This window comes from Sminthopsis crassicaudata, chromosome 4 (genome assembly GCF_048593235.1).
Source record: "Sminthopsis crassicaudata isolate SCR6 chromosome 4, ASM4859323v1, whole genome shotgun sequence".
Lineage (NCBI taxonomy): Eukaryota > Metazoa > Chordata > Mammalia > Dasyuromorphia > Dasyuridae > Sminthopsis > Sminthopsis crassicaudata.
In genome coordinates, this window is record NC_133620.1 from 469,094,543 (window position 1) to 469,122,459 (window position 27,917).

The following is a 27,917-nucleotide window of genomic DNA, read 5'->3' on the forward strand; positions in this document are numbered from 1 at the left end:
CTCTAATTATAAAATGGTTCTCGCCAGAGGGAGGAACAGCTTGCGCTGGCGGCGAAGGCGCGAGCACAAGGGCAGGGCTCGGCCCGCTGGGGGTGCCCACCTTGGCTGCGGCGCGCGGCCCTTCCCGAAGCTGCGAGAGGCTCCGCGGGAGGGGGACGCCTTGAGAACACCTCGCGGTGTGCTCTGTGTCTGCCGTCCATTATTATAATAATTATCATTGTTAATGATGGTGAAAAAATAACTGGCCTTGATATATAAGTTTAAAGTTTGCAAAGCGTCAGACCCATGTTATGTCATTTCATACTCAGGATCACTCTGGGAGGGAGGGGTTGTGATTCTCCCCATTTTACAGCTGAGGAAACTGAGGCTGACAGACGTGAAGTGATTGAAGGGCTCAGGGTCACCAAGGGTGGGAGGCCTTTGTGACTAGGCCTGATGGTCTCCCCTGAGGCCGCTGGCAGCCTTGGAACAAGCTCAGCTCCTTTCTAGAGGCGTGTTCCCAGGCCTGAGTGCCCGTGATGGAGAGGAGCCAGGAGGAAGCTTCCAGAACCCTAGGTCTCTCATCTCCAGCAGAGCTACGTGCTCCCAAAGAGGGGGGAGAAGGAAGAGAATAAGCATCTCTGATGGAGGCAGGGGTCCCCTCCCATCAGCGAGGCTGGGCCCCTGCACCCCGTGGCCAAGGGCACCTTTGGGGGGGGTCTGCAGTGCGCCTTCCTCCCCCGTCCTCAGGCCGCCCCCCAGGCTCTCTGCCCCTTCTCTGGTGAGAGTGGTACGGGTGGCGTAGACAGCGAGGGTGGTGTGGGCAGATGTGTGTCTCCCCTGCCCCCTGGCCCAGCTGGCTCAGCCTCTCTCATCAGGAAGCCCACGGCCTGGCTTCCAGCCTCCTCCTCTCGGCTGTACACTCAACTGAAGCTGGCTGCCAATGCCCACGCTCTGACTGGACGAGCATTCATGTGTAAAGCACCTGCTGTATACAACGTTTTCTAATGCCCCAGAAAAACTGGGTCTTCCTGTTCAATAAAGTTCCAGAAAGAAAATGAATAAGAAAGAAGAAAAGATGGAAAGGAAAGAGAAGGCATTTAACTGGCCAGAATAATCAACACAATAGTCGACACAAAGAATAATCTCTGACTACGACCACGGAAACAAGGGGGATAAATGGAGAACAACCGGACTGGAATAATGGAAACGGTTGTTTTTTAGCTTCCCCGTTCATCTGAAACAGGTGCATTTCCACTTTCCAACTCATAAAAAGGATGTGTGAGCCGGTTTCCAACAGAAGGCACAGACATTTTGCTTTGCTTAAAGTGATTATATTTATAATTTTTTTCCCTGAGGCAATTGGGGTTAAGTGACTTGCGCAGGGTCACACAGCTGGGAAGTGCTGAGTGTCTGAGTCACATTTGAACTCAGGTCCTCCTGACTTCGGTCAGGGCTGGGGCTCTACCCACTGCGCCACCCAGCTGCCCCTGTATTTATAATTTTTTAATTAACTAATGAGTAAGTTTATTTACTGTAATGGTACATGGTTTTTAGAACGTGGCATGTGAATCTTCTCTTCCTTCCATGGCACATAAGTTGAATATTCCATTTTGCCGGAGAAAGATTTCCAGAAAGTGGCGCTGACTGCCAGCCCCTTTGGGTTGTGTTCACAATCTACCTTTCAGTGAGTTTTACGTTCTACTTTGTGCTGCTCCTGAATCGGAAAACCATCTGTCCGGTGTGGTGTGAGTTTTACAGATGGTCGGGCCTGGAGCATTATTTCACTGTCCCAAGGGCCGGCTTGTGGGCGCTGTCCGGCTGTGTCCCCCTCTGCCCCGGTTACGCTGGTCCTGAGCTACGTCCCCCAGTCCACGGAGTGTTGACTGGCGCATGACTTACCAGTCTGTCGCCTGCCACCGCTGGGGCATCATCTCTGGCTCTCCCACAATTCTCCACCCCTAGCTTTGCATCCAGTCCGGTTGTTCTCCATTTATCTCCCATGTTTCCATGGTCGTAGTCAGAGGTTATTCTTTGTGTCGATTGTTGTTACGTTCACCTTTTCTATCCCCACTGGTTCTGAGGGCACCGCGGGCCCCCTTCTCCGGACACCAGTGAGGGTTCTGGAAATCCAAATCTTGATGTAAGTTCTCTTAGTCCATATGTGTCACTGGACTATTTTTCTGTCTAGTTTTGGGGTGATTTCTCCTCCAAAGTCCTTCCTAATTTTCTATTATCTTGTCCTATTTTTGTTGGTTGGTTTAATTTTAAGGGGGCATTTTCCTGTTGGGAGGCAAGCTCTCATTATCATCATTTCTAATGGCACCAGGTTTTCTCTGGTTAGAAACAAGTCCATGGTGTTCATTCCTAGTTTGGAGACTGGTTTTCATTGGCTTTGTCCTCGGTGGACCGTGTCTGTGAAAATGCCACGGTTTAGAGGAGTCAGTTTCCCAGGTATCCTGGTGTACCTCGTGTTGGACTGTCTGGGCCCTACGCCGTTACAGTGCTGGGGCTTCTGCCACTTGTAAAATGGCTGTAAGCCTGTTGTTCTGTTTGACTGTCTGTCCTTCTGGGCCAATCCCTGCAACCATTTTTGTGGCGAGGTAGTAAATGTCTTACTCTAGATTCTCTCTCTCTCTCTGTCTCCGTCTCTCTGTCTCTCTCTCTGTCTCTGTCTCTCTCTCTCTCTCTCTCTGTCTCTCTCTCTCTCTCTGTCTCTCTCTGTCTCTGTCTCTCTGTCTCTCTCTCTGTCTCTGTCTCTCTCTCTCTCTCTGTCTCTCTCTCTGTCTCTCTCTCTGTCTCCGTCTCTCTGTCTCTCTCTCTCTCTCTCTCTCTCTGTCTCTCTCTCTGTCTCTCTCTCTGTCTCTGTCTCTCTGTCTCTCTCTCTATCTCTGTCTCTCTCTCTGTCTCTCTCTCTGTCTCTCTCTCTGTCTCTCTCTCTCTGTATCTCTCTTTCCTTTCTTTCTTAGATTTATTTTACATTCTTGCAAGAGTGGGTGCCCAGACCCAGAGAGAGGACTGTGGGAACTGAGGGTGGACCACAACATGGCATTTTCTCTTTTGTTCTTTGCTTGCATTTTGTTTTCTTTCTCGTTTTTTTTCCTTTTTGTTCGGATTTTTCTCGTGCAGCACGATAATTGTGGGAATACGTATAGAAGAACTACGCATGTTTAAGGTATATTGGATTACTTGCCGTCTAGGGGAAGGAGTGGGGGGAAGGGAGGGGAAAATTTGGAACACAAGGTTTTGAGAGGGTGAATGTTGAAAATTATCCTTGCAGATGCTTTGAAAATAAAAAGTTTTAATTAAAAACAAAAAGAATGGGTGCCTAGATGAGCAGACACACCTTGGAAACTCCAAAGGCTGCATCTTATTTCCTCCGGGAAGCACGAGTCCCTCTGCTGGTTTCCCCTTCAGTGGATGTAACCGAAGTCACATGAGTCTCCATAGCCAGTCCCTGGCCCGAAGGAGCTTCCGTTCTAGAAGAAGGAAGCTAAGGGAGGCTGCTCTGAGGTCTAAGTCTGCCCAGATGCTGTGAGGTGACCAAACACCTGGGCATCTGTGTCCACCCGTGGCTTAGGGTTTGCCCATGCATGCTGTCTCCCAGGGCTGCTCTCAGCACTGTTCTAGGCCCGGCAGGGTCCATTTTCGGGCACTTTTGAATGGATCTGCCCACTTGCACGACACTGGCATTATTCCTAGTCCCTCTGTCGGACCCGCCCCTTCCTGTCCACTCTCCCATGGCCCCATCACTCATCGGCGTGTTTGCTCTGACTGTGAAGCTCCTGGTTGTCCTCCTGCTTGGGTAACGAAGGGAGGTGCAGGTGGGCGCCTTCTGGCTTTCCACTTGGAGAAGGCTCAGTTTCCCCTTGCCTTGGTGGGTGCTGGGGAAGACGCTGTCTCATCCAAGGGCTTCTGCCTTTTCGGTTGCTGCACTGGCTTCCCCGGCTGGACTGAAGGTCCGGACTGACTCCTTCTTCAGAGGGCTCAGAGGGCTCTTCTTGGCGCTTTGCCGCAGGGTCCGATGGGCTGTTTCCCTGGCCCGTGTGACTGAAAGGAGTTTTGTTTTGGCGCAGGGCTGCTTAATGTACAAGAGGCTGGCGGGCTTCCCTCCTCTTGGTCTTTTTACATTGGGCAATAAGGACGTCCTTGAGAATGTTTCCCAGGTGAACTTTGTTCCAGGGTCAACGTTTCCAGCACCTTCGATGGTCCGGTCGGTGGTTCTGGTCCTGAGAGTCCTGAGCACAAAGCCGTCCTGTTGAGCTCTGGGTAGCAGGGAAGGCGGGTCATCCTCCGAGCTCACCCACTCTGACGCAGCCTTCCACCACATGTCCTAGTGGCCCAGGGACCTGAATCACTCCTCCACTGGCCTCTCGGCCCACACCTGCCCTTCCCGGGCCGGGCCACCTCTGGACTGGGCTCATGTCACGTTCTTACTTTGGTTAGGTCTGCACTGGCTCTGGTCACCACTGGCGCAGCCAGACGCCATGTTTGTGTGCGTCCCTTCACTTAGAGGAAGCCGCTATCGAGGGGGCGCTTCCTCCCCAAACAAACCCAGATTACCCGCAGCCTCCACCCCAGCCTCACTACCCAGAGCAGCAGGGAGAGCTCCACCTTCAGTCCAACACTCAGGAAGCGCCCGCCGTGAGCCGAGAGCTGTCCCAGACCCCAGAGCAGCCATTGTTCCTGTCCCACTCTCCCTCACGGCCACTTCTATGTGCTTCCGAGCTTTCCAGGACTTCAGTCACCCTGGCGGCACTGGGCCCAGTGGGAGGCCGTGGCCTGGGCAGTCCCGGGCCGGCGGCTGTGGAGGCTGACCCGGCTGAGCTCCTGCCCTTACGAGGCTCACGGCCCAGAGGGCACCAGACACCCAATAACAGCGAACGTCGACGCAGAGACTTAAGACAGGTGGAGGGTTTGCTTAAAAGGCCTCGAGTTCAGATCCAGCCCCAGACGCTGGCCCCCTCGTCTGCCTCAGTTTCCCCAACCACAGCGCCTTGGGCCCGGCTCCCTGGCAGCCCCAGTGCCACTTACCAGGGCCAGGACGTTCAGGAACTCCCTGGTATCGAAGTGAAGCAGGGTGCAGATGTAAGGGTAGATCTCCTCCTCCGACGAGGCTTCCGCAGAATGCAGGCGGATCAGAAACTCAAAGACCTGAGGGCGGAGAGGGGGTGCCCATGACGTCCGACGGCAGCCCTGGCTCCCACTGGCCCCCTGGATGCCATGATGGTGTCGGCCACGGGCACATGGAGCCATCGCGGGGGGAATGGCACCTACCTGGTTTTTAACCAAAGGCACCAGGTCTTCAGGGATGTCCCCCAGGGGATAAGCACGGCCTGCCAGGCAGCAGCTGCAGAGGAAGACAAAGTCAGGGGGAGACCCCGCAGAGCCGCTGCCCCAGCCCAACCCGGAGGCCGCTTCGGGCCTGGCCCGCCCTGCCACAGACCACGGTCACTCTCGGCCTTCTCTGGGCCGTTCTTGGACCGAGCCAAACGCTTGGGCCTGTCGTTTTTTGCTTGGAAGGTGAAGGGTCGGGGGCCTGCCCTGAAATCCCATGTTCACCAGGTGGCTCCCGGAGCCAACAGGGCCTGGCTCTGAGCTTGCCTGGGTGAGTCTGGCTCTGAGGGCTAGCCTCGCCAGGAAAGCAGGACCGGGACGTGTGTGTCCCCGGCTCGCCGTGCGATGGGAGCCTCTCAGCGGCCCCGTCTGGGGAGAAAGCCCTCGCAAGGCCGGCAGTCAATCTCGTATTTAAGAGAAAAGCCAGCCCCCGAGCTACAAGGAGAGCAGCTGTTGGGGGGGGGGGTGCTGTAAAAGTGCTGGGCTGGCTGAGAGCGCCTCTGAGGTGACCCCCGGCCTCCCTCGGAGATTCCCCCATAAAACATTCTAGAGACACATTCTGGCAGCGTCCTCCCCTTCTGCGGAGTCAGGGACCCACGGAGACGCCCCCCCCCGCCCCACGTGGCATTTACCTGATGTACACAAGAAGCTTGTTGCCCATGATAACCTGCTCATCTGCAACAGAAAGAAAACCGTGGAGTGGCCGCCCCTCTGCCCAGCGGGCAGGCAGCCTGGGGCAGGGGAAGCGCCCGGCCAGGGCTTCTGAGCCCCGGCTTACTGCTTGGCACTTCCTGGGCTGTCGGCCCTGACGGGGACATCATGGCCTTGGAGCTGACAGTTTCTGGGAAAAGCCCCCCTCCCCCCCGGGATCTCTGCGCGTCAGTGGGGTGGCCAGGTGACCACACGGGCCATGCGGTGAAGGGAAGCTCTTGCGTTGGGTGGTGACCGGCGGGGGACTGAGGGGGACGAGTGGCTCTGACCCGATTTCCCTGCTCACGAGCTTGGTCTGTGGGGCAGTGGTAGCATTTCTGACTCCGCTTTCTTAAGGGTGCCCTTTATCTGCCTGGTCCCTGGGGAGCCCCCCGTTCCTATGTGTGCTGACCATGGGCCAAAGGCACGGTCCCCAGAAGCCCGCTGCTGCTGCAGCCCAGGCCCTCAGCCACACCGAGGGGCTCTGCCTCCCCAGCTCCCTGCCTCCTCCTCCTTTTGGGGTTCTGGGAACCTCAGGAAGGGGTCGGCCTTCAGCCTCCCCTGCGGTCTGCCATTTTCCTCCGGGCACAGGTAAGAGGGTGGCCCCCCTGCTTGCTGCTTACCTGTCAGAGACTTCCCCGCGCTCAGAGGAGGAGCAATGACCTTGAAAAGTTTCTGCATTTAAAAGAACGGAAGAATGACCTCAGAAAGTGAAGGCGGACCCTGTCCCAGCTCCCCAGGTGACAGAGCCGGGCCCGCCACAGGGGCCCCTGACAAGGAAAGGCTAAGGGTGGGGTTCCACCTCCCGTGAGGGCCGGGACATCAGGGTCAAGCCCAGGCTGCAGCAAGCCTCCAGGGCGCCGGGAGCTGTCCGGCAGGCGCCCAACGCCTTTCTACACATGAGAACATGTACGTGGGGGTCACACATGTAGGGTCACGTGTGTGGGGATCAGGAGTGCCAGGGAAGGCCCTCTCCTCTGCAGCCGGGGCTCAGGCCCCACTGGTCTATGCTGCCAGGGAAGCTCCGGGCTCAGGCCCCGGCCTTTCAGCCTCTGTGGGCGCCATCTCCCTCACCGGGCTGGAAACTGCAGCATACAGTAGGTCCTTAATAACTGCCGACAACTATCAAGTTGTGTTTGGAAGAGCAACAAATGAGCAGGAGACAATCTCGGGGGAGGAGGCCCTGGCCTGCTGCAGGCTGGGAGGAAGCCGAGAGACAAGGGGAGACACTTCCAGGCAGGGCATCCCGAGGGTAAATGCCCGGAGTCAGGGGTGGCGGGCACGTGGCAGCCTGAAGCCTGAGAATGACGAGGTGGGGGCTGGGAGGGGATTTGGGGCAGGAGAGCAGACCCCAGGGCGCTAGGGAGCCCCTGAACATCATGGAGGAAGGATCAGCAGTGAGGCCGGGGCCAGGGCCTTCTCCCGCTCCTGCCCTGGGGGACGAGGGCACTGGCTGGGGGAGCTCCTTCCTGCAGTGACCACTCAGGACCAGCGGCTGCCTCCGGTCAGGGGCAGGAAAAAGGGGGGAAAGCCGCTCCCACGGGGGCCAGAAATGGGGGAGGCAGAACCAAAGACTGCCCGGAGGACATCGCCAGCACTTTTCTCCAAGCCCGCACTGCCCGACCTTTTCAGAACCCAACGGGACGGCCCCTCCAGGTTCCCACCCCCAGCGGTGTGGGGCGTCTGGGGGCTCAGGGAGGAGGGGGCAGCCCCTTAGCAATGAGGCCATCGCAGCGGCCAGGAGGAAGGCCCCAGGTGCCAGGTAAGAACCTTCCCACAATCCTTCAGGGACATGGTTCAGGAAGGGCAGAAAGCTCTCCCTTGATCCCGATCTGAATTGACTGGGTGGGAGTGGGGGGCTGGGACAGGGGTGCCCAAAGTATCGGGGAGATGGCTTGTCCTAGGACCAGGGAACGCTCCGGTAACTCTTCTCTCCCCCTTCCGTCGGGGGCACCTTTCACAGCTGGCACACTCGCTCAGGCCCAGCCGGGCAGCCCCGGCCATGCCTCCTTCGGAGTCATACTGACGACCCTATGCCCAACCTCCCCCCACATCGCTGCTGCAACCAGCGCCGGGTTCTCCGCACGGGGCAGAACGGCTGGTGCCTCGCCCCCGGATCCTGCCCAGGGCTGCCCCCTGACCCCCTAACCATTTTCCCAGATGGGAGGGAGGCAGCCTGAGGAGGCCGGGCCGAGGACTCCCCCACATCCCCACCCACGGAGGGTCCTGGGGGCTTCTCGGGGGAAGCGAGGAGGAAGGCCCGGGCGGGGCCGGGAGAGCCCCCAGCTCACCTCCATGGGGCTGATGAACTCGTTCATGCCGCTGTTGTAGACGTAGATCATGGCGTCGTAGAGGCGATTCTCCCAGCACATGAGAACGACCTGGAGGAGGGGCAGGGGCTCTGAGAGGGCCTGAAGGTGGCGCCATCCCGTGGGGGGCGCTCCAGAGGGCAGCCCACGCCATGGGGCACCCGCACCAAGCATATGGGAGACAAGAAGGCCGGAAGGGCCCCCCCTCCCCAGAGCCACACTGCACTGAGGGGGGGACGAAGGCCTGGGTGAAGGGGCCGGACATCTGGCCCCCCACAGAGGGGCAGCCCCTGGAGCAGGCTATGGCGCAGCAGGAAGATGGAGGGCAAGGTTAGAGGAGGGGAAGGGGTCACCCCAGGATGGAGCCCAGACACAGTAGGGGCCTGACACGCAGTAGGGGCCTGACACACAGTAGGGAGCTGTCACACAGTAGGGGCCTGACACACAGTAGGGGGCCTGACACGCAGTAGGGGACCTGACACACAGTAGGGACCTGACACACAGTAGGGGGCCTGACACGCAGTAGGGGACCTGACACACAGTAGGGGACTGACACGCAGTAGGGGGCCTGACACACAGTAGGGGACTGACACGCAGTAGGGGCCTGACACGCAGTAGGCCTGACACACAGTAGGGGGCCTGACACACAGTAGGGGCCTGACACGTAGTAGGGGGCCTGACACACAGTAGGGGACTGACACACAGTAGGGGACCTGACACACAGTAGGGGACCTGACACACAGTAGGGGACTGACACGCAGTAGGGGGCCTGACACACAGTAGGGGACCTGACACACAGTAGGGGACTGACACGCAGTAGGGGACTGACACGCAGAAGGGGACTGACACACAGTAGGGGACTGACACGCAGTAGGGGGCCTGACACGCAGTAGGGGGCCTGACACGCAGTAGGGGGCCTGACACACAGTAGGGGGCCTGACACACAGTAGGGGACTGACACGCAGTAGGGGGCCTGACACACAGTAGGGGGCCTGACACACAGTAGGGGGCCTGACACACAGTAGGGGCCTGACACACAGTAGGGAGCCTGACACGCAGTAGGGAGCTGTCACACAGTAGCGAGCCTCCCTTCCAGACAGCTGCACCGCGTCGATCGTCCCTCACCTGCTGGATGTCCAGGCTGGTGATGTCCATGTGCACGATGAGCGCCTCCACGTTCTCCATCAGCTTTTTATCTTGGAAGTGAATGAGCAGATCCTTCATCACCTGGGCAGTGATCCCCACCAGCTGGTCACTCAGAATGTAAGGCTCCAGGCACTCCAGGAAGACCCCTTTGGCCACCGAGTTCTCACTGAACTTGTCATACATTTGGCTAAACAGGAGATCCCTACGGCGAGAGGGGAAACACGTGCTCAGCAGGGGTCACCGACACGGCTCCAGGCGTGTGATAAGCCCTCCTACTCTCTGGGCCTGGCCCCCATCGTTGTCCCTCCCTCCAACGCCCTCCCTCCCCACACCGGCCCGGTGGAACCCGAGCTTCCCCCCTCTGCCCCACCGGATGGAGCCTGGGATTTCTGGGAGAGGGACTTCTAGGTGATCGTGGATCCTCCCTCTGCCAGTGTAAGGGATCTGCTCATCAGGTGAAAACCCTGGGGCTGCAGGGGTCACACAGGGTCAGAGACAGGCCTTGAGCCCAGGTTTTCCTGGCTCCGAGGCGGGCACCCCTTCACCATCCTAGGCTGTTCCTCTGAATGTTCTGAATAAACAAAAGGCTCGCCATCCCCAGGAGAAGAATCCACGCGCTTTGCCTAAGTCCCTGACAGAACTTTGGAATTCCCTTCTCTTTCGCTTCCCGCTCAGCGGCGAGCTCTCCCGGCCCGTTTATTTTTTAGTCACAACGTTCTCGGCCCCGGCGAGGCGCTCCCGGGGCACGAGGGAAGGGGCTGCTTCTCTCTGGGGCCGGAAAGCCCGTGGTGACCAAAATGAGCCGCGAAAGCTAATGACGTCCTTTAGCGGCAGCGAGCACAAAGCCCCGCGGAGGGGAGAGAGCCGGAAAACAGGCCACGAGGCGGCCCAGAAAGCACCTTTGTGCGAAACAAAGACCCACGGAGGTGGGAAGATAAAGAGAGTCCTGAAAGGACAAAGGGAAAAGGAGTCCAAGTCACTCTGAGGCCCCTTTTCCCATCCTTCTGAGTGTGTGGGAAAACAGCATCCCGTTTAATGCTTGTGGGTAACCCTTCCCCCTCCTCAGATCCTCATCCCCAAGCCTGGGCCGCGGCCACCGGGCAGAGCCGACGTGCCCTCCTGCCCTCCGAGGGGCGCCCCCGCAATCAGACCCCGACCCAGGGAGCCTGGCAGGGATTGCCTCCCAAGGGACCCTGACCCTCCTCTGTGGGAGACATCTCCACAAACAGGGATTAAGGGGGAAATGGTCAAGTGGATGCTACTTCCACCCAAGGCCAGGGCGCATCGTCCTGTGGGCAGAGCCGGGGACTTAGCCTGGAGAAGCCGCCCAGTTCAGATAAGACACAGTCCTGCCCTCGGGGGGCCCGCTGTCCGGAAAGGGCTAAGGCACAAGGGAAGAGAGCCACCAGTCCAGAAGCGGGTCACGGAGGAAGCCCGCGCCACGGCAGGCCCAGGAAGAGCCAGCCCTTGAAGTGACTTCAGAGAACGAGGAGGTAAAATCAAATCCGCCCCGCAGGGTCACCTGCAACCCAACGAACCAGCAAAGGGGGCACAAGACAGGAATGGTCAGTGCCGAGAGATGGCGGGAGATCCTGGCGCTGCGAATCAGGAGGGAAAAGGTGGAAATTCGCAGATCGGGTCAGTGAAAGGTCTAGAGTCCGTGTAGGGGCCGATGCTCCAAGGGCAAAAACGGAGCAGCTTTGGGGATGACAAAGGGTTAAAAACAGAGCAGGTGCCCAGTGACTGCCACCGAGCCAGTAGTCCGTGCGCCGAGAAGCCTGGAGAGATCTGAGTGGTCTGATGCGGAACGGAGCAAAGGAAAGAGGGTACACGGTGACCCCAACAACCTAAATCATTTAGAATAAGCCAGATCCCCAGAGCTGCTGAGAAGCTCCCTCCCCCACTGCTGTACCCCTAAAACTGCTGAGAAGTCCCCTCCCCCACTGCTGTACCCCCAGAGCTGCTGAGAAGCCCCCTCCTGCACTGCTGTACCCCAGGGCTGTTGAGAAGCCCCCTCTCTCACTGCTGCACCCCCAGAGCTGCTGAGAAGCCCCCTCCCCCACTACTGTACCCCTAAAACTGCTGAGAAGTGGCCGTCCTCTGTCACCCTCCTCCCCGTCATCCTTGCCAGGGGCAGGAGGTGAACAAGAGCAGAACATCGTACACAGTTTCTTATTGTTTCAGAATATTGATTGCTTTTTTCATTTCTCCTTATTAAAAACATTCTTTGTTCTATCCCATAGAACCTATAGGATTATTTTATGGGAACGGGTGGAGGAGGGAGACGTAGGAGATCTAAGTGACGTTAAACAATAGATCCACATACCATTTCTTTTTAAAACTGAGGGGGATTGACTAGGCCCCGAAGGGCAGGGAGGGCGTTCCAGGCTCTGGGAGCAGGGTGAACAAAGGGGTTCAGAGGACAGGGCCGGGGGAGTGCGAGCAGCAGGGACACCAAGGTATCTGGGGGGTGGGGGGCCCCCTTTTATCTCGAGAAGCGCTCGTCTCAGCCTCCGGGGTTTCTCGGCAAAGGTTGTGGCGTGCCGGGCCATTCCCTTCTCCGGCTCATTTGATGGGGAGGAAACTGAGGCCATCAGTGCGTGTGACTGGCCCAGGGTCGCCCAGCCAGGAAGCACCGGATTCCGGGCCTGGCACTCTGGGGCTCCCCCAGCGCAGTCTCAGGCCCCAGGGAACCCCTCGCCCTCCCGTTCCTCACTCCGACTTCATGTCTAAGCTGACTTCACACGAGCCCTGGTCCCTGGAAGGCTCAGCTGAGGATACGAAGGTAAATAATGGGGAAAAGGAAGCAATCCTCAGCCTGGGGAACAAAGAGAGCCGTCTCCCCTTCATTAAAAGGCCGACTCTGAGCCCTGTGCCCCCAGTCCCCACCTCGGGGAGCAGGGGAGGCCCCACGCTGAGCCAAGAGGAGCCTCTGGGCCGGGGCCCCGGCTTCCAGCAGCAGCTCCTGGGGGCAGGGGCTACTCTGCACAGCGCCGAGCTTCGGAAAACCCTGCGGAACTGTGTGTTCTCGTGTTGACTGTGGCTCAGGTGAGCACCTAAGATAATCTTAGCGTCATTACGTCTGTGGCTCTGAGCCCGGCTCTGTATTTTAAAAAGGTAAATCATTAAAATCTCTGCAGAAAAAGCTGAGGCATTTTCTCTTCCCAGCTAACAACATTCAGCCCCCAAGGCTCCTTGACAGAAAGATCTCTGCACTGACTTTTAGAAAAGAAAGAAAACAGGGAAAGAAGGAAGGAAGGAAGGGAAGGAGGGAGGGAGGGAAGGAGGGAGGGAGGGAGGGAGGGAGGGAAGGAGGGAGGGAAGAAGGGAGGGAGGGAAGGGAGACAGATATAGAGAGAAAGAGAAAGGGAGGGAGAGGGAGAAGAAAGGAAGGGAGAGGCAGGACAGATACATAAAGACAGAGACAGACAGACAGACGCAGAGACAGAGAGAAAGGCAATGAGAGACAAAGACAGAGAGGTGAAAGAGAACCAGACTGAACGGAATGTTTGGGCCTGGGCCAAATTAGGAAAATAAAGACCACGTCTTTAGAACAAAATGTCTCACTACCCCGTCCGGGGGCTGGCTCACATAAAGGATTTGACTCCAAAGTTTCGGCAGACGGGCACCTGGGAAGACTTGCTTTTTGTGTCCACAAGCAGACAAACGTTTTCCCTGCCCTCCGGGGGCTCCTGAGTGAAAGGCGGAGCAGGTACGTGCACACACTCACACTCACACTCACACTCACACTCACACACACACACACACTCACACTCACACACACACTCACACTCTCTGCCCGTCTGCCTGGGCCCTCCCTAGGGGAGACCGTGTGCTCCTTGGGGGGCAGGGCCCATTCTTTGTCTGTCTCTTATCTCCAGCATTCAGCGTGGTGCTTGGCATGCAGTAAGTGCTTAATAAATGCCCCAAAGCATCACCAGATAAATGGTCGAGGGGAAATGGGCTCTCTCGGAGGGAGCTGCCCTGCCAGGGGCCACTGTGAGACTGGACCTCAGGGGGCAACTTCAGGGCAGCCTGGACTTGGGGTGGAGGCGGGGTGACCCAGTTGTCCCGTCTCTGTAGCCAGTATCAGATGCCCTCAGACGCTGAGCTCTTCTCCAGGTGCCAGGCCTGGGCTCCTGGGTGCTTCTGCCCTCCCACACCTCGTGTCTGCTCAGGGCACATTTCAGACCGGCCCATCTGTGTGCGGACACTGGGCCCTGCGGGGGGGAGGGGGGAGGAGAGCGGGAACCACGGCTCTGACTCACCTGCGCTGCAGCCGAAGGCAGTAATCGACGACCACGGGCACCGTGTCCTATGGAGAGACCGGAAAGAGCGCGTTAGACAGCCTGGCACTGCCAGACTGGGGCATCCCAGGAAGCTGCCTCCGGTCCCTAGCTGGCAGGGCTCCCCGTGCCAGCGCTGCCAGAATGGGCACCCTGTGAAGAAGCCCCCACCTTCTATGTTACAAAGGGATGCAGAAAGAGAGGGGCGGGCAAGAAGCAGCCGTGGATGCTCCCTATCAGAGGGGGGGCCGGGATCCACGGGGAAGGGCACAGGGAGAGCGGATGGGCCCACACTGACTTCAGGCCGCTGTCTCTCAACCACCGGCACACACGGTGACATTCAGAGCAATGTGCCAGGAGGGCAAAGAACTGGAAACAAATGGACGCCCGTCAACAGGGGGACAAACTGCGGTCCGTGAACACAATGGACCGTTAGCGGGCCGTGAGAAGGCGGTGCGTGCAGGATGGGGCAGGAAAGTTGGCACACGCGACGCAGAGTCCGCAGCCCCGACGGGAAGGCCAAATGCCCGAGAAGTCGAACCCCCCATCACAAAGACCCAAGGGACAGCTCGGAGGAGACGGGGGGACGCAGGGGAAGGGGCCGCCGCTCTGACCCACGCTCATGTTGGAGACCTTCTCACCAGATCAATAACTTGTGCAAAAATCTGGGCAGTTTTTTTTGTCTTTTAAAAAATTCTATTTGTTCTACGGGACGGCTCGCTGAGGGGAAGGAAAGAGGTGGAAAGGAGATGACAGAAGAGAAGACATCGGTAACAACTCATTTTTAAAAGCCTCAGCTGAGTTACTGAAAAGACGCCCTCTGAAAAGGCCTGGCGCGGCCCACGCTGCTCCAAGCTCTCACTTCTCCCGAGATGCCGCGTCCCTCCCGGGTCTGACTTGGCTCTGCCGGGGCTTGGGCCTCGGCTCCCTGTCCGGCTCTCCCCAGGACCCAGAAAGCCCCTCCTCAGACCCCACCCCCTGCTCCTCATCCTCAGGGAGCTCTGGGTCCCCCCAACAGAATCACAAAGTGTTAAATAAAGGGAAGCCAAGTGAGCTCCTGGGCCGGGGGCCGCTGACTTCCTGTCTCTGCGTCCTCGGCACCGATACGCGCCTGTTTTAATAAATGCTCGGCCAGTTCCTTCCCATGCTTCAAAAGCAAAACTCCACATAATTAGAAACTCGCTCAGCAACCCGGAGTAACTATGGATACTTTTCTCGGTTACCTCGAGCTCGGGGAAGAGAAACGGCTCCGAGAGAATTTGGGGCTCCCCAGGCTTACACAAAAAAAGAGAAACCGGTCTCTGGTATCTGAGGGAAGCAGAGAAGTTGGGCAGAGCCCAGAGCCCCGGGCTAAGCCAGCGGGGGCCCCGAAGGGAGAAGCCGGGGCCGGCAGGCCTGGAAGGAGCCCAGGTTTCTGGAGGAAAGCCAGCACTATTCCTTTCATATGTATCCAAAGAGTGGACAAGGTGGGTGGAAACTGCGGGTCAAACTGCCTTCTGCCATCCCTCAGTCAGTGCTCTGTCACCTCCTTCGGGTGCCCAGAAACCACCTTTACCGCATCCCCAGGGAGAACCCAGGAGAGCGGGATGGAAGGCAGGCCACGGCCTCCTTCGGTGCCCGCTGGCTCTCTGCTGCCAGGCCCGGATGGCGCTCCGGCTTCTGCCCTCGTCCCCTTCTGGCGCCCGCCTGCCCAGCACACGTGCCATGTGGCCGGCATTTCTCCCAGAAAGCAATCGCTCAGCCATCCCCACAGACCCCAGTATATTCTATATGCTTAATTTGTGACTGTTTAACCCACCGGCTCTGACCGGCTCTGGTTTCAGCGGCTCTCTCAGCCTCTGAGGAGTCGTTAAGCAGCGCGCTCGGCTTGCCCCCAGTGCCATCCTCTCCCCTTCCAGCCTGGGCCCCTCAGTGCTGCCCGAACACCCGCCCAGGTCTCCTGGTCCTGCCACCGCTCCAGAGCACCTGCCCCACGGCCTTCACGTCTGGACGCGGCGCGCGCCTCTCTGGGGTCCCCAACAACTGGCTAAACGCCAGGCCCCAAAGCCTTCCCAAGACCTGAGTGACCCATCGAGTCTTCCTCATTTCCTCCTTTCTTTCTTCCTCTTCCTTTCTCCAGTCCCTAACGCTGCCCCGAGGCTTTGTCTCAGCCCTCTTTTCTCTCTGTACCTGGCATCCGTTTCCTCCTCTCTGTCTTTGGGGACCCTTCTCTTCCTTCAAGCTCAGCGCCACCTCCTCCAAGAAGCCCACCCTGACCCAAGTGTTCTCAGCCTGGAGGCTGCAGCCTGGACCTGCCTTTGCTCTCTCACACACTAGCCTGGCCCTCCCAGAGCCCCCCATCCCCAAAGGACACGAGCTCCCCCCCCAGCAGGCCATCGCAGACCCCAGGAGCCTGGCACCCACTTGTCCATGTGCCCTCCGGGCACGGGGTTTTTACAAGGCCTCTTCCTTCTATCATCTGCAAATACCCCACAATGCAGGAGAACGGTTCTGGAACAGGGCAGGCCGGGGTTAAAGGGAGGACACAGAGGGACTGAAACCAAGGGACTTCAGAGGGGAGCGGAAGCGCCCGGGCTGCAGCCAGAGCAGTGGGAGCCCCGCCCCAGCGTCTTTCTCCAGTTTTGAAGCTCAGCATGGTTTGTGGCGGGGGCCCTGCCGAGAGCATCCCCGCAACCCAGAGGAAGACAAGGCTCATGGCCGCACCACTGGAGACGGGGGTCAGACGGGGCTCCGACCCTTCCTGCCTCTCCCTCCATCCGCCAAGAGCAGCCCCGGCCCCTCCTCCTCTCTCTGGGGCTCCTAGAATGTCACCCCCACCTCCACCTCCCTTGAGATTCAGAGGGCCAGACGGGAGCCGGATGCAGCCCGGCTGGGGCAGCTGGGACTGGGAGTGAACTTCCCGGGCGCTCTCCGGACCCGGGCTCCTCCCGGCTCCCACCCTCTTTTGGGGTTATTTGAGTGGCGATAGCCCCAGGCCCACCAAGCCGGACAAGGCCCCAGTGCCCCAGGAAAGGCCTTCTCAGTCGCCGTAGAAGCCCCTCCCCCACCCCCAGGGCTGCCATGCCAAGGCAGGGCCAGCGCAAGGCGAGGAGCGCCACCTGCAGGGCCAGCGTGGGAGAGCACACGGGGAAGCCCCGAATCTGAGCAGAGCCCCTCCCTCCTCAGCGCCTCGGCCGAGGCTGGCAGGGCTTCCCTCCCTGACCCCTGGCCCTGCCCCTGACCAGCCCCCCCCCTGACCAGCCCCGCATGGGGAGGAAACAAGCATTCACTCAGCATCTGCCGCTGAGAGATGGGTGCTGCGATCACCCCCACTTTACAGATGAGGAAACTGAGGCACGCGGAGGAGGAGGGGCGTGCCCAGAGTCTGGAAGTGTCTGAGGCAGGATCTGAATTCAGGGCAAGGAGGAGAGAAGCTCAAAGGATGCCCCGAGGCCCCCAGGGGGAGATAACAATTTCTACCAGACTCGGGGCTCTGTGGGGGCTTTTCCAGGGGAAAGCTCGGCCCTGGGTGTCCATTTGTCCAATTCCTCCCGACCCGCTCTCCTGGTCACTTCCTTCAAACCCTTTTCTGCGCTTTTCCCCTGCCTGCCTTCACCCCTGGAGGGGTCGCCCACAGTGGCAGCAGCAGACACGACCGTGGCCCCAACAGGAGGCTCAGCAGCCCGGTGTCCCCTCCAGCCAACCTGTACCTACCGGGGGCCACCGGGCCTTCCCTGGGGATGCTGAGCCCGTTCCCTTCTTCCCGCTGCCCCCACGCTCCTCTCCCTGGGGAAACTGTCCACGGCTCCGGGTCAGGTGCCCGGGGTCGGCGGCAAGGGCGGCAGCGCCAGCTTCAGCGGGTGTTAAGATCCTCCTGCCTCTAAATTGGGTTTTCCCCACACAAGTTCTTTACGAGCCTCTAGAACATGGAGCCCAATTCCCAGCACAGCCCTGCCTCCAGGCCCACAGTGCCCGAGCCTCCTGGAAGCCCCGTTCTCTGCTCTTGAGTAAAAGGGAACCTTGGGAACCAGCCGCCCCTAGCGGCTGAACGCGAGCCTGCCCCTCGCTGGCCGGGCCTCCTGCCCCTCCTGTCTACAAAGCTCCGAGACCTCACAGATCCTCCCTCACCCGGCAAAAGCGCTCAATAGCCCGGGATGTTCTGCTCACCTGTTTCAAAAACATGAGAATTTATATAAAAAAAATAAGAGCTAAGAATGTCCTTAAGCAAAAACACAGCATCTTAAGGATATATTTTGAAATATTTAAAAAAGATTTGGGACCGTGAAGGAGCTGCCGCCCGATGATGCGTCCTGCAAACCCGCTCCCCTCGTCCCAGGGAAAGGCCGCTCCCGCCTACCTGGAAATGCTGCTCCATCACCTGGATCTTACCCTGGTCCGGGCATTTTTTCAAAGCTCGGTCCGCACAGTGGAAGAGGATTTCGACCATCTGGAAGGAAACGCGATTCACGTCAAACCTCCGGGAAGAGAATGAAACGGCCCCGGCGGCCGGAGCCTCTGCCCACGTCCCGTCCTCGTGACAATCGGGGCCATCACCTTTGGCACCGTTCTCACCATCGCCAGCGTCACTGTGATCACCTTTTTCATTACATCATCACTGTCCCTGTCATCACCACCACAACCACTGTGAACGTCACTGACAGAATTATTAGCAATCAGTGATGTGGGGAGCATCGGTGTTCCCTTCTTCCACGATCCTGGCTCTCGGAGGCTGAGCTAGCCTTCCGCCCCCGCCCAGCTTTCTGCAGAATCCTGCTCCAAGGGTCCCGAATGCCCACCGCTGGGGCTCTTTGGACCAAGATGACTTCTTGTTGCAGTCCCCCTGCTGGCCAGAGCACTCCTCTTCCCCATCAGCCCTGAGCTGCCACCATGGTTGCCTCTGGTCTGAGTCAGGCCCAATGGCTACCCTGCATTTGGGAGCGCCCGCTGGAGTGCCTGGCACAGAAGGAGCGCTTGGGTGCGGGCTCCCCACCTGGTCCCGCTGGCACTGTGCCAGAGCACACAGCCCTGCTCCAAACCCTGAGGCGGACACTTCCTCTCTGCGTGACCCTGGGTAGTTCACCTGATACTTCCTGCCCCACCCCCACCTGTCGGAGGTCCTTCCCTGTTCTGAACCCAGCTCCTGGACTCCCCTCAAAACTATTCGCTCAAGACCAAGGGACAATTCTCTTTAATATTTTTCCCCTGAGGCAACTGGGATTAAGTGACTTGCCCAGGGTCACTCAGCTAGGAAGTGTTAAGTGTCTGAGGCCAGATTTGAACTCCGGTCCTCCTGACTTCAGGGCTGGGGCTCTCTCCACTGCCCCTTAATATCTCTACATATTTTGACAATTCTCTGTGACCTGGGCCCCTTCTCTGACTTGTCTGCTGGGGGCTTTCTGCCCTCGCACCTTCACTATAGAGAGGGTGGGGGTGGGGGGGAGGCGCCCGTGGGGCCTTTGGCCCTTAGGTGGGACCGGATTCACTGTTTCCTTTGAGTTTCGAGTCGGGGCCCTCCCACAAGTCAAGGGCCAGAGAGCGGCCGAGTAAGGGGAGAGCTTCTGCAAGACCCAGGGTCCCAGAGGCGGGGCTCCCCTCTCTCAGCCCCACAAAAGACCCGATTTCCTGGGAAGAGGAGAAGCTTCAATCCAAGGCAGCTGCTGGTGGAAGAACGTGGGAACTGCACCATGAGGAGGATGAGGAGACTCGGTGCAGCCCTCCCTTCCCGCCTCTAGTAACCCCGGGCACAGCCCCCGAGAACTCACCCGATCGGCCACGACGGCCTTCCGCTTGCTGGCGTCCCCGGACAAGCCTGCGGAGAAACAAAGCCCGCGTGGGTGTCGGGGCCGCGGCTCCCCGGGGACCTGCTGTGGCCCGTTCCTCTTGCTCATTAAATAGACACAGGGCCCCCTTCCCACGCTTCCACCCTGTGGTTCAGGGGCCTCTGAGCCGGGCAGAGGGAGCACTCACCGACGACAGCTTTGGCCTTCCCTTCGTGGAAGGACCACGCGAGAGCCAAGGCCTCCGGCAGACACTCTTGTTTCAGGAGATGGTCCACTCTCTGCAACGGAAGAAGAGAAGCCGCAGTTGGGGCTGGGCCACGTGGGGCAGTGTGCCGGTTCCCCGGGCACAGAGCCGGAGAGCTGCGTGCGCCCCCGGCCCGGGTCACTGCGGCCCCTCGGCCGGCCGGCTCTCCATCCACGGGCCGGGCTCTGGCTCACGTTTCCGGCTACATTGGCCCAGTCTCCCAGAAAGTGCGGCTTCTTGTTATCCCAGGTGATTCCAATCATGGGTATTTTCTATTCTTAAGTAAATATTGCTTTAAGAGCTCGCTCGCACAATGGCCACAGAAACTTGGCCTGGACATGAAAAGAGAGAAAACTGGGGCTCTCAGCAGCCGCCAACTAAGTTCTCTCCTGCCCGACGGTTTGACCTTAAGATTCCTGAGGGAGAGGATGAGGTCACTCTCACTCTCCGTCTTCATTCAGCGCCACTCGAACTCACCTCTCTCCAGCTCCTCAACGTCATCACGTAAACAGACTGAAAACGATAGAAAACCGGGCCGGGGTCAGGCTCCAGGAGGGAACTTCCCGAGGGCAAAAAGCTGGCCACCCACCCTCGGCCTCGCTCGCTCAGGCAGCCGGCAGGCTGATCCCACAGTAAACCCAGCCAGGATAATGGCCGAAGTCCCACTGGACAAGGGCTCCAGACCACCCTGCAATGCTGGGGAGAATCCCACTGAAATGGACAACCCCCCCCCCAGGAGAACAACTGCAGAGGCCACAGGGGCCAAAGGGGCCTCCAAAGGACTGGGCTTGGGTCAGACCCCTCGGCCAAAAGATTCCCCACCATCTGTCCCCCACGATCCTCTCTGCGATCTCCCGCCCATCACCAGCCCCTCCCTCAACCCCATCTCTCTCACAGACACTCACACACACACTGACAGGGCTTACTTTTGTCCCCAAATAAAAGATCTGGCCACCATAACTGCTGATGGACTGGTAACAGGCTTTCTCTCCAACCAGAGCCTAGGAACAGAGACCAGAAGCGTTAGGAGACGCCGCCGTCCTGTTACAAAGGATGCTGGGCACACAGGTGTCTCCCGGAAAGCCCAGATGCTCGTCAGGAGTGACCTCTCCACCCCCCATTCACGTGCAGGCATCTTTCAGGTTGGGGGGCAGGTACCACGGGAGACTCCTCCCCTCTCAGCTGAGGGGGAGACCCTGGCAGACATTCTGTCACCAAACTGGGAGCTTTTGCCTTAAAAACCGCACAAACACAAAGCCTGTTGCTCTCAGAAGTCACCATGAATTTCCAACCCCCACTCCGTCCGCCACAAAGGAAGAAGCGGACAACGACCGGCCCCCCAGAATCAGCTGCCGGGGTGAGGGACCAGGGAAGAGAAGCTCCCGAGGACCAGGCCGGGCTCTCCCTGCAGGCCCAGGGCCCTTCACATGCTCTTTTAGGAGGTTGTGGGGTGTGGCCATTTAAAAAAAATAGGTAGGGCCTAAAGGTCACGCAGCAAATGCCAGTCAGATATGCTGGTCATTACTAACTTCCCAAACCAATTTAACAAAACTTATTACGGAAAGTTGCCCCTGGCCCCGCCAGGCCCTAGGGGGAGCTCAGGAAATCCTGGGTCCCAGGCATAATGCTATGCCAGGAGACCTCCCGGCAGGGCGGCCATGCCAAGTTTTCGGCCGCCCTCGGTGGGCTGGGCTGGCAGAAGCGCGGCCACGCTGAGGGCCCCGGGCCAGGGCCCCCCCACTCCCCGAAGGGAATCCATACCAGGGCCTGGCTGACGTTGCCGCCCGTGGCCAGGGACTTGAAGTGGCTGCTGTTGTAGACCAGCTGCACCTCGGAGATTTCCACCGTCTCCAGCTCCTCCTGCGTCAGCCGGTCGATCACATGCAGCTTCTCCACGCTGTCCAGGAGCACGATCGTCCGGGAATTGATCCACTGCAACCCAAGCACGGGCCCGAGAGGCCGTCAGCAGGGCCCAGGCCGGGGCCAACCCGGTCCGAGGCTTTCCCCTTGCGTTTGTGGGGGAGGGCGGCGAGCACAGGGGCGAGGGTGGGGCTCGAGTCTGAGACAGCGGCGGGCAGCGGGGGAATGCTGGGGCCATTTGTGGTTCGGTCACTTCAGTTTGGGTCTGACGCGTCCCTGGGGTTTCTTGGCAGAGATATTTCCTTCTGCCATTTCCTTCTCCCCTCTACTTTACAGAACAGGAAACTGAGTCAAAGAGGAGGAGTGACTTGCTCAGGGTCCCACAGCTGGTGAGGGCCTTCGGGAGGGCGTCTCTTTGTTAAGTTACAGGGGTCCCTTTAATGAACAGCTTTTGCTCAGAGCACGTATCTTTACCTGCCGCCGGGCAGGGCCTAAGCTCCAGACCTCCATTAAGGAGAGCGCCCGGTTCAAACATCTCTTTTCTCCTGTGATCGCCCTGACTTGGGGCTGAGACCCTTCTTGGGAGCCTCGCCTCCCTCCCCCTCTTTCAGCTGGCTTTCCCCATTAGGCTACAAGCTCTCAGACGGCAGGGACCTTCCTCCTCTTTTCCTTTCGGTCTGCGCAGGGCCTGGCGCACAGTAGGCACTTAATGCGTGGCCTGGCTTGTCAGGGACACAGGAGACTGGAGCTGGCCCGGGATCCCTGGGCAAAGGCTCACGTGGCAGACTAGACCAGAGCGTGGTCTGGCTGCCATGCCAGCCCTCAGGTCAAGCTCAGGAAAAGCCTGGGCGGGGGAGAGGAAGGACCAGGACGGCCTCCGCGGGGTTCTTCTTGCCTCCCATCGGCCTTCGCTCTCAGGACACAAAACTTAGTGGGTCGGACGGTGGCGGCTGTGACCCTTGAGGAGAACTCACCTCCGGGGACCCCCAGGCTCACTCTCATTGCCGCCCTGTGACCTTGTCCCCGGACGCCCCCCGACCTCCCGCTCACGAGGACTCACGGTGAAGTTGATGAGGTCATAGTAGAGGTGCAGGTGCTTTTGCTTGGTGACGTGTATGGCGCCCGACTCATCCCGCTTCACCTGGGGACAAAGAGAGCACGGACTCAGGGAAGGCCCGTTAGCAGCCGGAGTCACAGCCGGAACAAGGAGGTTATGGGAGGTCAGGTCCCCAGGCACCCCCAGGGCAGGAGGCTTCCCGGCCCGCCCCACGGCTCCTCTGCTCTCTGCTAAGGAGGATGCTGCCAGAGGTCAGCGCTGGGGCAGAAGCACCAGGAGCAGGCCGGAGGAGCGAGGGAGTCGGGGAGCACGGAGACCAGCACAGAAAGGGGAGGAGTGCAAGAGGCCACGAAGCAGGCGGGAGGGGACCGGGAGGCCACGGGCCAGACTCCGTTTCCCGAAGAGGATACATCTTAAGAGACAAGGAGCGAGGGCCTTCTAGGCCGGGGGCAGAGATGGCGTGCCCACCGTGGCAGGAACCGAGAAGGGACTGACCCAAGAAAAACTAATCGGCCCAGGCTCCGGGTCCGGAGGGCAGGGACCCCGGCCACAGCCGGCAAGGCCGCCTCTACCTAAGCACATTTGGGAAATCAGTGTCAGAGGAGGCCCCCAGGTCCTCTTCCCTCCGTACCTACCACGGAGCCGTCTTCAAAACAGTAGCAGCTCCTAATAGCCAAAAAGCTCGTCACGGCCGTCGCACTAGATTTACACTGGGAATACGAGGCTGATCTAGCCTTAGAAAAACCATAAATCTGATGGACCACGTTAAAAACAAACAGAAAAAACGCTTTAATAGGAATCTGCAGAAAAATCCTTTAAAGCAAAACGCAGCGTTGTTAGAAAATGCCCCGCAGAAGCACAGAAGTAAAAGGGCTTTTCCTTACTTAATGCTGCCCACACCCCAGAGCCAGGGTTCTCGATAACGGAAGAACACCGTAGAGAAGTGAGCCCCCCAGCGGAGCTCGAGACCCTCCAGAGGCGGACGGAAAGATGGCGCCTTCACTGACTCCTGGCTGGCAGGGCCCGGACTGATTCAATCATTCTGGACGACAACATGGCGCCCGGCAAGAAAAGTCAGCGAGTTGTTGGCATTCGCCAATTAACAAGCAACTTTTGATAGAAATCGTTACGTGACAAGGTTCTCTCAGGAGCTACGGACACGACGACGAAGCGAAGCTGGCCCGTCCTCAAGGAGCTTCCAGTCTAACGGGAGACGGTAGAGCAAATGTGCCCGTGCGTGTGTGCGAATAAACATACGCGCACGTCCACACAACCTCCCGAAGGGATCAGAGACCGCGTGTAGACTGAGAGGCCCAGTTATTTCTCCTGATACCAGGGACAGAGACAGCCATGCGCCTGGCGAACACAATATGGCGGATGATCACGGCCCATGAGTCTGATGGATATTATTGTATCATAAGAAAAAAGAACTAAAGGAAACCCAGGAAGATTCCCATGAAGAGATACCCAGTGGAGAAGCCAATGGCAAAAGAACAGGCTATAGGCCAAAGCGTGCTTAAGCCATTAAGCCCCGAGAAACAATGAAAGTCCGGTCCAGTCCCAGAGTCCCGCTGGGACCCCGCTCTCCAAGATGTTAAAGAGAACATCCCCCGTCCTGTTAGCAAATGATAAAACTCCGTTTCCCAAGGATCCGTGCTTCACGGGGTGGGGCGGAGAGGAGTCTGAAATAAAACCTATCAACATTTAACTTTAAAAACCCAGCCCTGCACTTTTCTGCGATTGAGAGTGCCTTAGAGAGCGCGCCAGAATCGGCCTCTCCGGAGCCAAGGAGGAATCCTGCTTTGACTCAAAGCTCCGAAATGGATGAAAGTTCTTCCCATTCCAATTTTCGCAGAAACGCTCGGCACCCGGGTCAGCCAAGCAGATGCTGCGGCCGGCCGGAGCCGCGGCCAAATCCATCCTCGCCCACCCACGGTGCAGATGAACTCAGTTTCACGCCAGTTTTGTGCCAGTGCAATCCCCCTGCCCGCTCCCAGTGACCTCCCCTTGTGCTGCCCCACCCTGTCCCCAGCCTCCCTCTAGTTCCCCCGTGCCACTAGATCCACGACCATTGGAGGGTGAGGTTGTTCTTTAAGCCCCACTTGCACCGAGAAGCCCTTTTGGGCCCGAGTGCCCTAGGTGTGCCGTCTGGCCTTGGCAGAGGGGGCAGAGAGGGAGGACCGTCTCCCCTCTGGGCCGGCCGCTCCGGCTCCCTGCCCGCTCCTCCTCCGTCTGGGAGGACATGTGGGGACCACATGTGCACACACATGCACGGAGCAGAAATGTGCTTATATAAACACCTATGCATGCATATGTATACAAAGACATCTGTTCTTCACTAGACAAAGGGACAAAGGGCTGAGGAGACGCCATCTCACTCGTTGGCCGGGAGATGAAAGAGAGCTCGCCTCCCCCGCCATGCGAAGCTGCCAAGGCTCAGCTGCTGCGACGGCCGGCTGCGCTCCGCCACAGGAAGGCCCCAGATGTGCCAAGCCCTGTGCTGGGCACTGGGGCACCAGGAGGCCGGAAAACGGCCCCAAAGCGCTGGACACGGCAAACACTGCCGGACACCCCGTGGGGTAGGAAGTGAGCCATTAGGGACACAGAGGTTACTGTGGCTGCATCTGTGTCCCCCGCGATCCCCAACTTACTAAATGGAGAGGAGGGTCAGGAGACCCTGGACCCGGACTTCGCTGGCATGGAGAATTGGGCAAGGAAGCTGCCTTTGCCTGGCAGGCACCTGCTCTGTCTGGGCGCTGAGGGGCTAAGGTCACACAGCCCAAGAGTGTCTGGGAGGGGCTTCAAGGCTGGCCCCCTACCCACTAAGCCACACTCTCCCTCTCATCTATTAGAGCAAAGACAGAAATTCATTCAAAGAACAAGAAGGAGAAACTGACATGGCTGGGAAGACAACAATCCCCTCCCGATCCCAACCCGAGCCATGAAACAAGGCCCCGAGGAGGGTTCACGGGAGAGGGAAGGACCCTAACTCGGATGATTTCACACAGAGTTTGTCGGCTGAAAGTCAATGGCCGGCGCTCAACGGCCATCCCACGCAGAGCTCCGGGCAGCCGATGGCTACTCTGTCTGTCAAGTCTTCCACAGAAGGAAGGGGGGGCCGCGAGCAGCACTGCCCGCCAAGCAGCAAGAGGCAGAAGGAAGACAAAGGGAAAGAAAGTCTGGAGAGAGACCCAACTGAGCCAAGCCGACCACGGAGGCGAGAATGAGGAGGACACGAACGAGAGGTGTGGAAGGGGACCCTCATGGAGTACAGGTTCGCACAGTGAGACCACCTGGAGCCTCTGGGCCCATTTCCCCATTTTCCAAAAACAGGCCCAAACGGGGGAAATGGCATGCCTGGGAAACTGAGGCAGAAGCCAGGTCCCGAACCAGAGCAGCCACTCTATTTGGGCCGCCCCATCATACGTGGCCACCCCACGCCCCATGAGATGAGAAGCTACAGAAGCAGCTCGTTTTGTGGATTCACGGCCGAAAAGCAGGCGAGCTGGAAGCAGCCGTGGGGGGGACGGCCTCGCCAGGATCAATCAGCTTACCAACAGGAAGTGAACGACGTCCCCTCGGCAAAAGGCCAGCGTGGGGTTCACGTAGTTATTGGCAGCCACGAAATGCCAGGCCAGCAGCGGGACGCTGGAGGGATCCATCTAAGTCAAAAGGAAACAAAAATGACTCCTGCGGACGGATAGAGGAGCCCAAGATGGCTCCAGGGCAGGGGTCGGCAGTGAGATCCCCAGTAACAGAAGGGAATGAACCGGGAAAGGGACCCTCAGAGCGAGGGCTGGAGGGGATCCGCAGGCCAATGGTGTGAGCCCCTCATGGGACGAGCTTCGGGAGGGGCAGGCTCGCCAATGCTGCCCTGGAGGAAGGCAGGACCCTTGTCTTTGAGCAGACTCGGAAGCTCGAACAGCGCGGCCCCTGGAGCCACCAGCAAGGAGCGAGGCTGGGGCTTGAGCCCTGTTTCTAAAGGAAGTCCAGGCCCTTCCAGCTAAGCCAGAGCCAGGTAAGGAGGCAAGGAAATGCCTCCCTTTCTCCCTGGAACCAAACCTCCTGCCTCTTCGCACTGCAGAGCCATAGAAATGGCCTTGGCCACCTGGGGGCACCAGGGCAGCCCATGGTCACCTCTCTCTCAGCCGCTCTCAGCCTCTCCACAGGCGGCTGGGAAACATTTCCAGGAGGAGGCTTGGACCAGTCGTGTCCCTAGATCAGCTCAGGACACGTGTGCCTCCCCCCTACCTGAGGACCAGACGCTCTTCCTTTCTGCTCTCCCAACAACGCAAAGGGCTGAGAAGATGAGCAGGCCCTAATTAACCGTCTGTGCGGCATTGACCGGGCAAAGCCGGGCCCCAAGCGCGGGGCAGCCACATTACTTGGGCCTAGCGAGGGCTGCAACTATCAAAGCCAAGTCGGCTGGGCGTCACCCCAGAGCCCGAGACGCGGGCACGGGAAAGGCTCGCCTCCGCCATGTGCCAGAGCATGTCTGGGCCGGGGGTCCGAGCTGCAGCTGCCACCCTCGGGCCGGCCTTCAGAGGCCCCCGTGCTCATGGTCTGCAGCCTCCGTACTCCCTCGCCCTCCCACCAAGAAGAGGGCGCGCTTACTCACCCGTCCGTAGGGGAAAGTCATCCACACTTTCAGAGATGGCTTCAGTCCAATGACCAATATCTTTGACAGAAAAGAAATAAAAGAAACCCATGATTTTTCCCGAGATAAACTATTTATCTTCAGATCTCGCTCTGACGGCGCTTCCTCTTGTTCCCGAGACCTACTTTAGTTAGGGACGCCATGGCCAGTAAGGAGAACTGGGTTATGGGGTGATCCTTCAGCTCGGCCTTGGAGTGCAGAGGCTCGATGCAGCAAACTTCCCCCTTGGAGCCGCTGAACAGACACCGGGATTCACACGTCCTCACTCCCATCACTCGCCTGGAAAGCGCGAAGGAAGACGGCAGGAGAGAACATTAAAACGGGCCGGGCGCACGTATCTCTTCCACGCCTAGCACTGGGCCAGCTATGACAATGATGCAAGACACTGAAAGGCCGAGCTTGGCCCAGGAAGCCGAGAGGCAGCCTGGGGGAACAGGCCCCAGACCAGCTCAGAACACCCACGGGAACGCCCGAGAAGTCTTTAGGAAGTGCCCACCGCGTTCCAAGCAAAGACAAAAAGGAGCTGTCCCCAACCTGTCTGGAGGGGGCGCCTCGGCATGCCCATGAGCGGCCCGGGCCAGCTGAAGAGATGG

At 58.8% G+C, this 27,917-nt stretch overlaps 1 protein-coding gene across 4 annotated transcripts in view; it reads right to left on the reverse strand.

Annotated features, from left to right (window-relative positions):
- The window catches only part of VPS8 (VPS8 subunit of CORVET complex), a 121,664-nt gene that overhangs the window by 58,123 nt on the left and 35,624 nt on the right, over positions 1 to 27,917 (reverse strand). For all 4 annotated transcript variants that reach the window (XM_074264263.1, XM_074264262.1, XM_074264264.1 and 1 more), the window contains exons 11-27: positions 27,450 to 27,603; positions 27,286 to 27,345; positions 26,222 to 26,329; positions 22,671 to 22,751; positions 21,512 to 21,682; positions 20,677 to 20,751; positions 20,228 to 20,263; positions 19,694 to 19,784; positions 19,489 to 19,535; positions 18,084 to 18,173; positions 13,730 to 13,776; positions 9,441 to 9,663; positions 8,298 to 8,387; positions 6,630 to 6,681; positions 5,949 to 5,991; positions 5,257 to 5,329; positions 5,014 to 5,133 (exon numbers count right to left, since the gene is read on the reverse strand). In XM_074264263.1, coding sequence (XP_074120364.1) covers positions 5,014 to 5,133; positions 5,257 to 5,329; positions 5,949 to 5,991; positions 6,630 to 6,681; positions 8,298 to 8,387; positions 9,441 to 9,663; positions 13,730 to 13,776; positions 18,084 to 18,173; positions 19,489 to 19,535; positions 19,694 to 19,784; positions 20,228 to 20,263; positions 20,677 to 20,751; positions 21,512 to 21,682; positions 22,671 to 22,751; positions 26,222 to 26,329; positions 27,286 to 27,345; positions 27,450 to 27,603 — 1,561 coding nt within the window. The remainder of the gene's footprint in view (positions 1 to 5,013; positions 5,134 to 5,256; positions 5,330 to 5,948; positions 5,992 to 6,629; positions 6,682 to 8,297; positions 8,388 to 9,440; positions 9,664 to 13,729; positions 13,777 to 18,083; positions 18,174 to 19,488; positions 19,536 to 19,693; positions 19,785 to 20,227; positions 20,264 to 20,676; positions 20,752 to 21,511; positions 21,683 to 22,670; positions 22,752 to 26,221; positions 26,330 to 27,285; positions 27,346 to 27,449; positions 27,604 to 27,917) is intronic.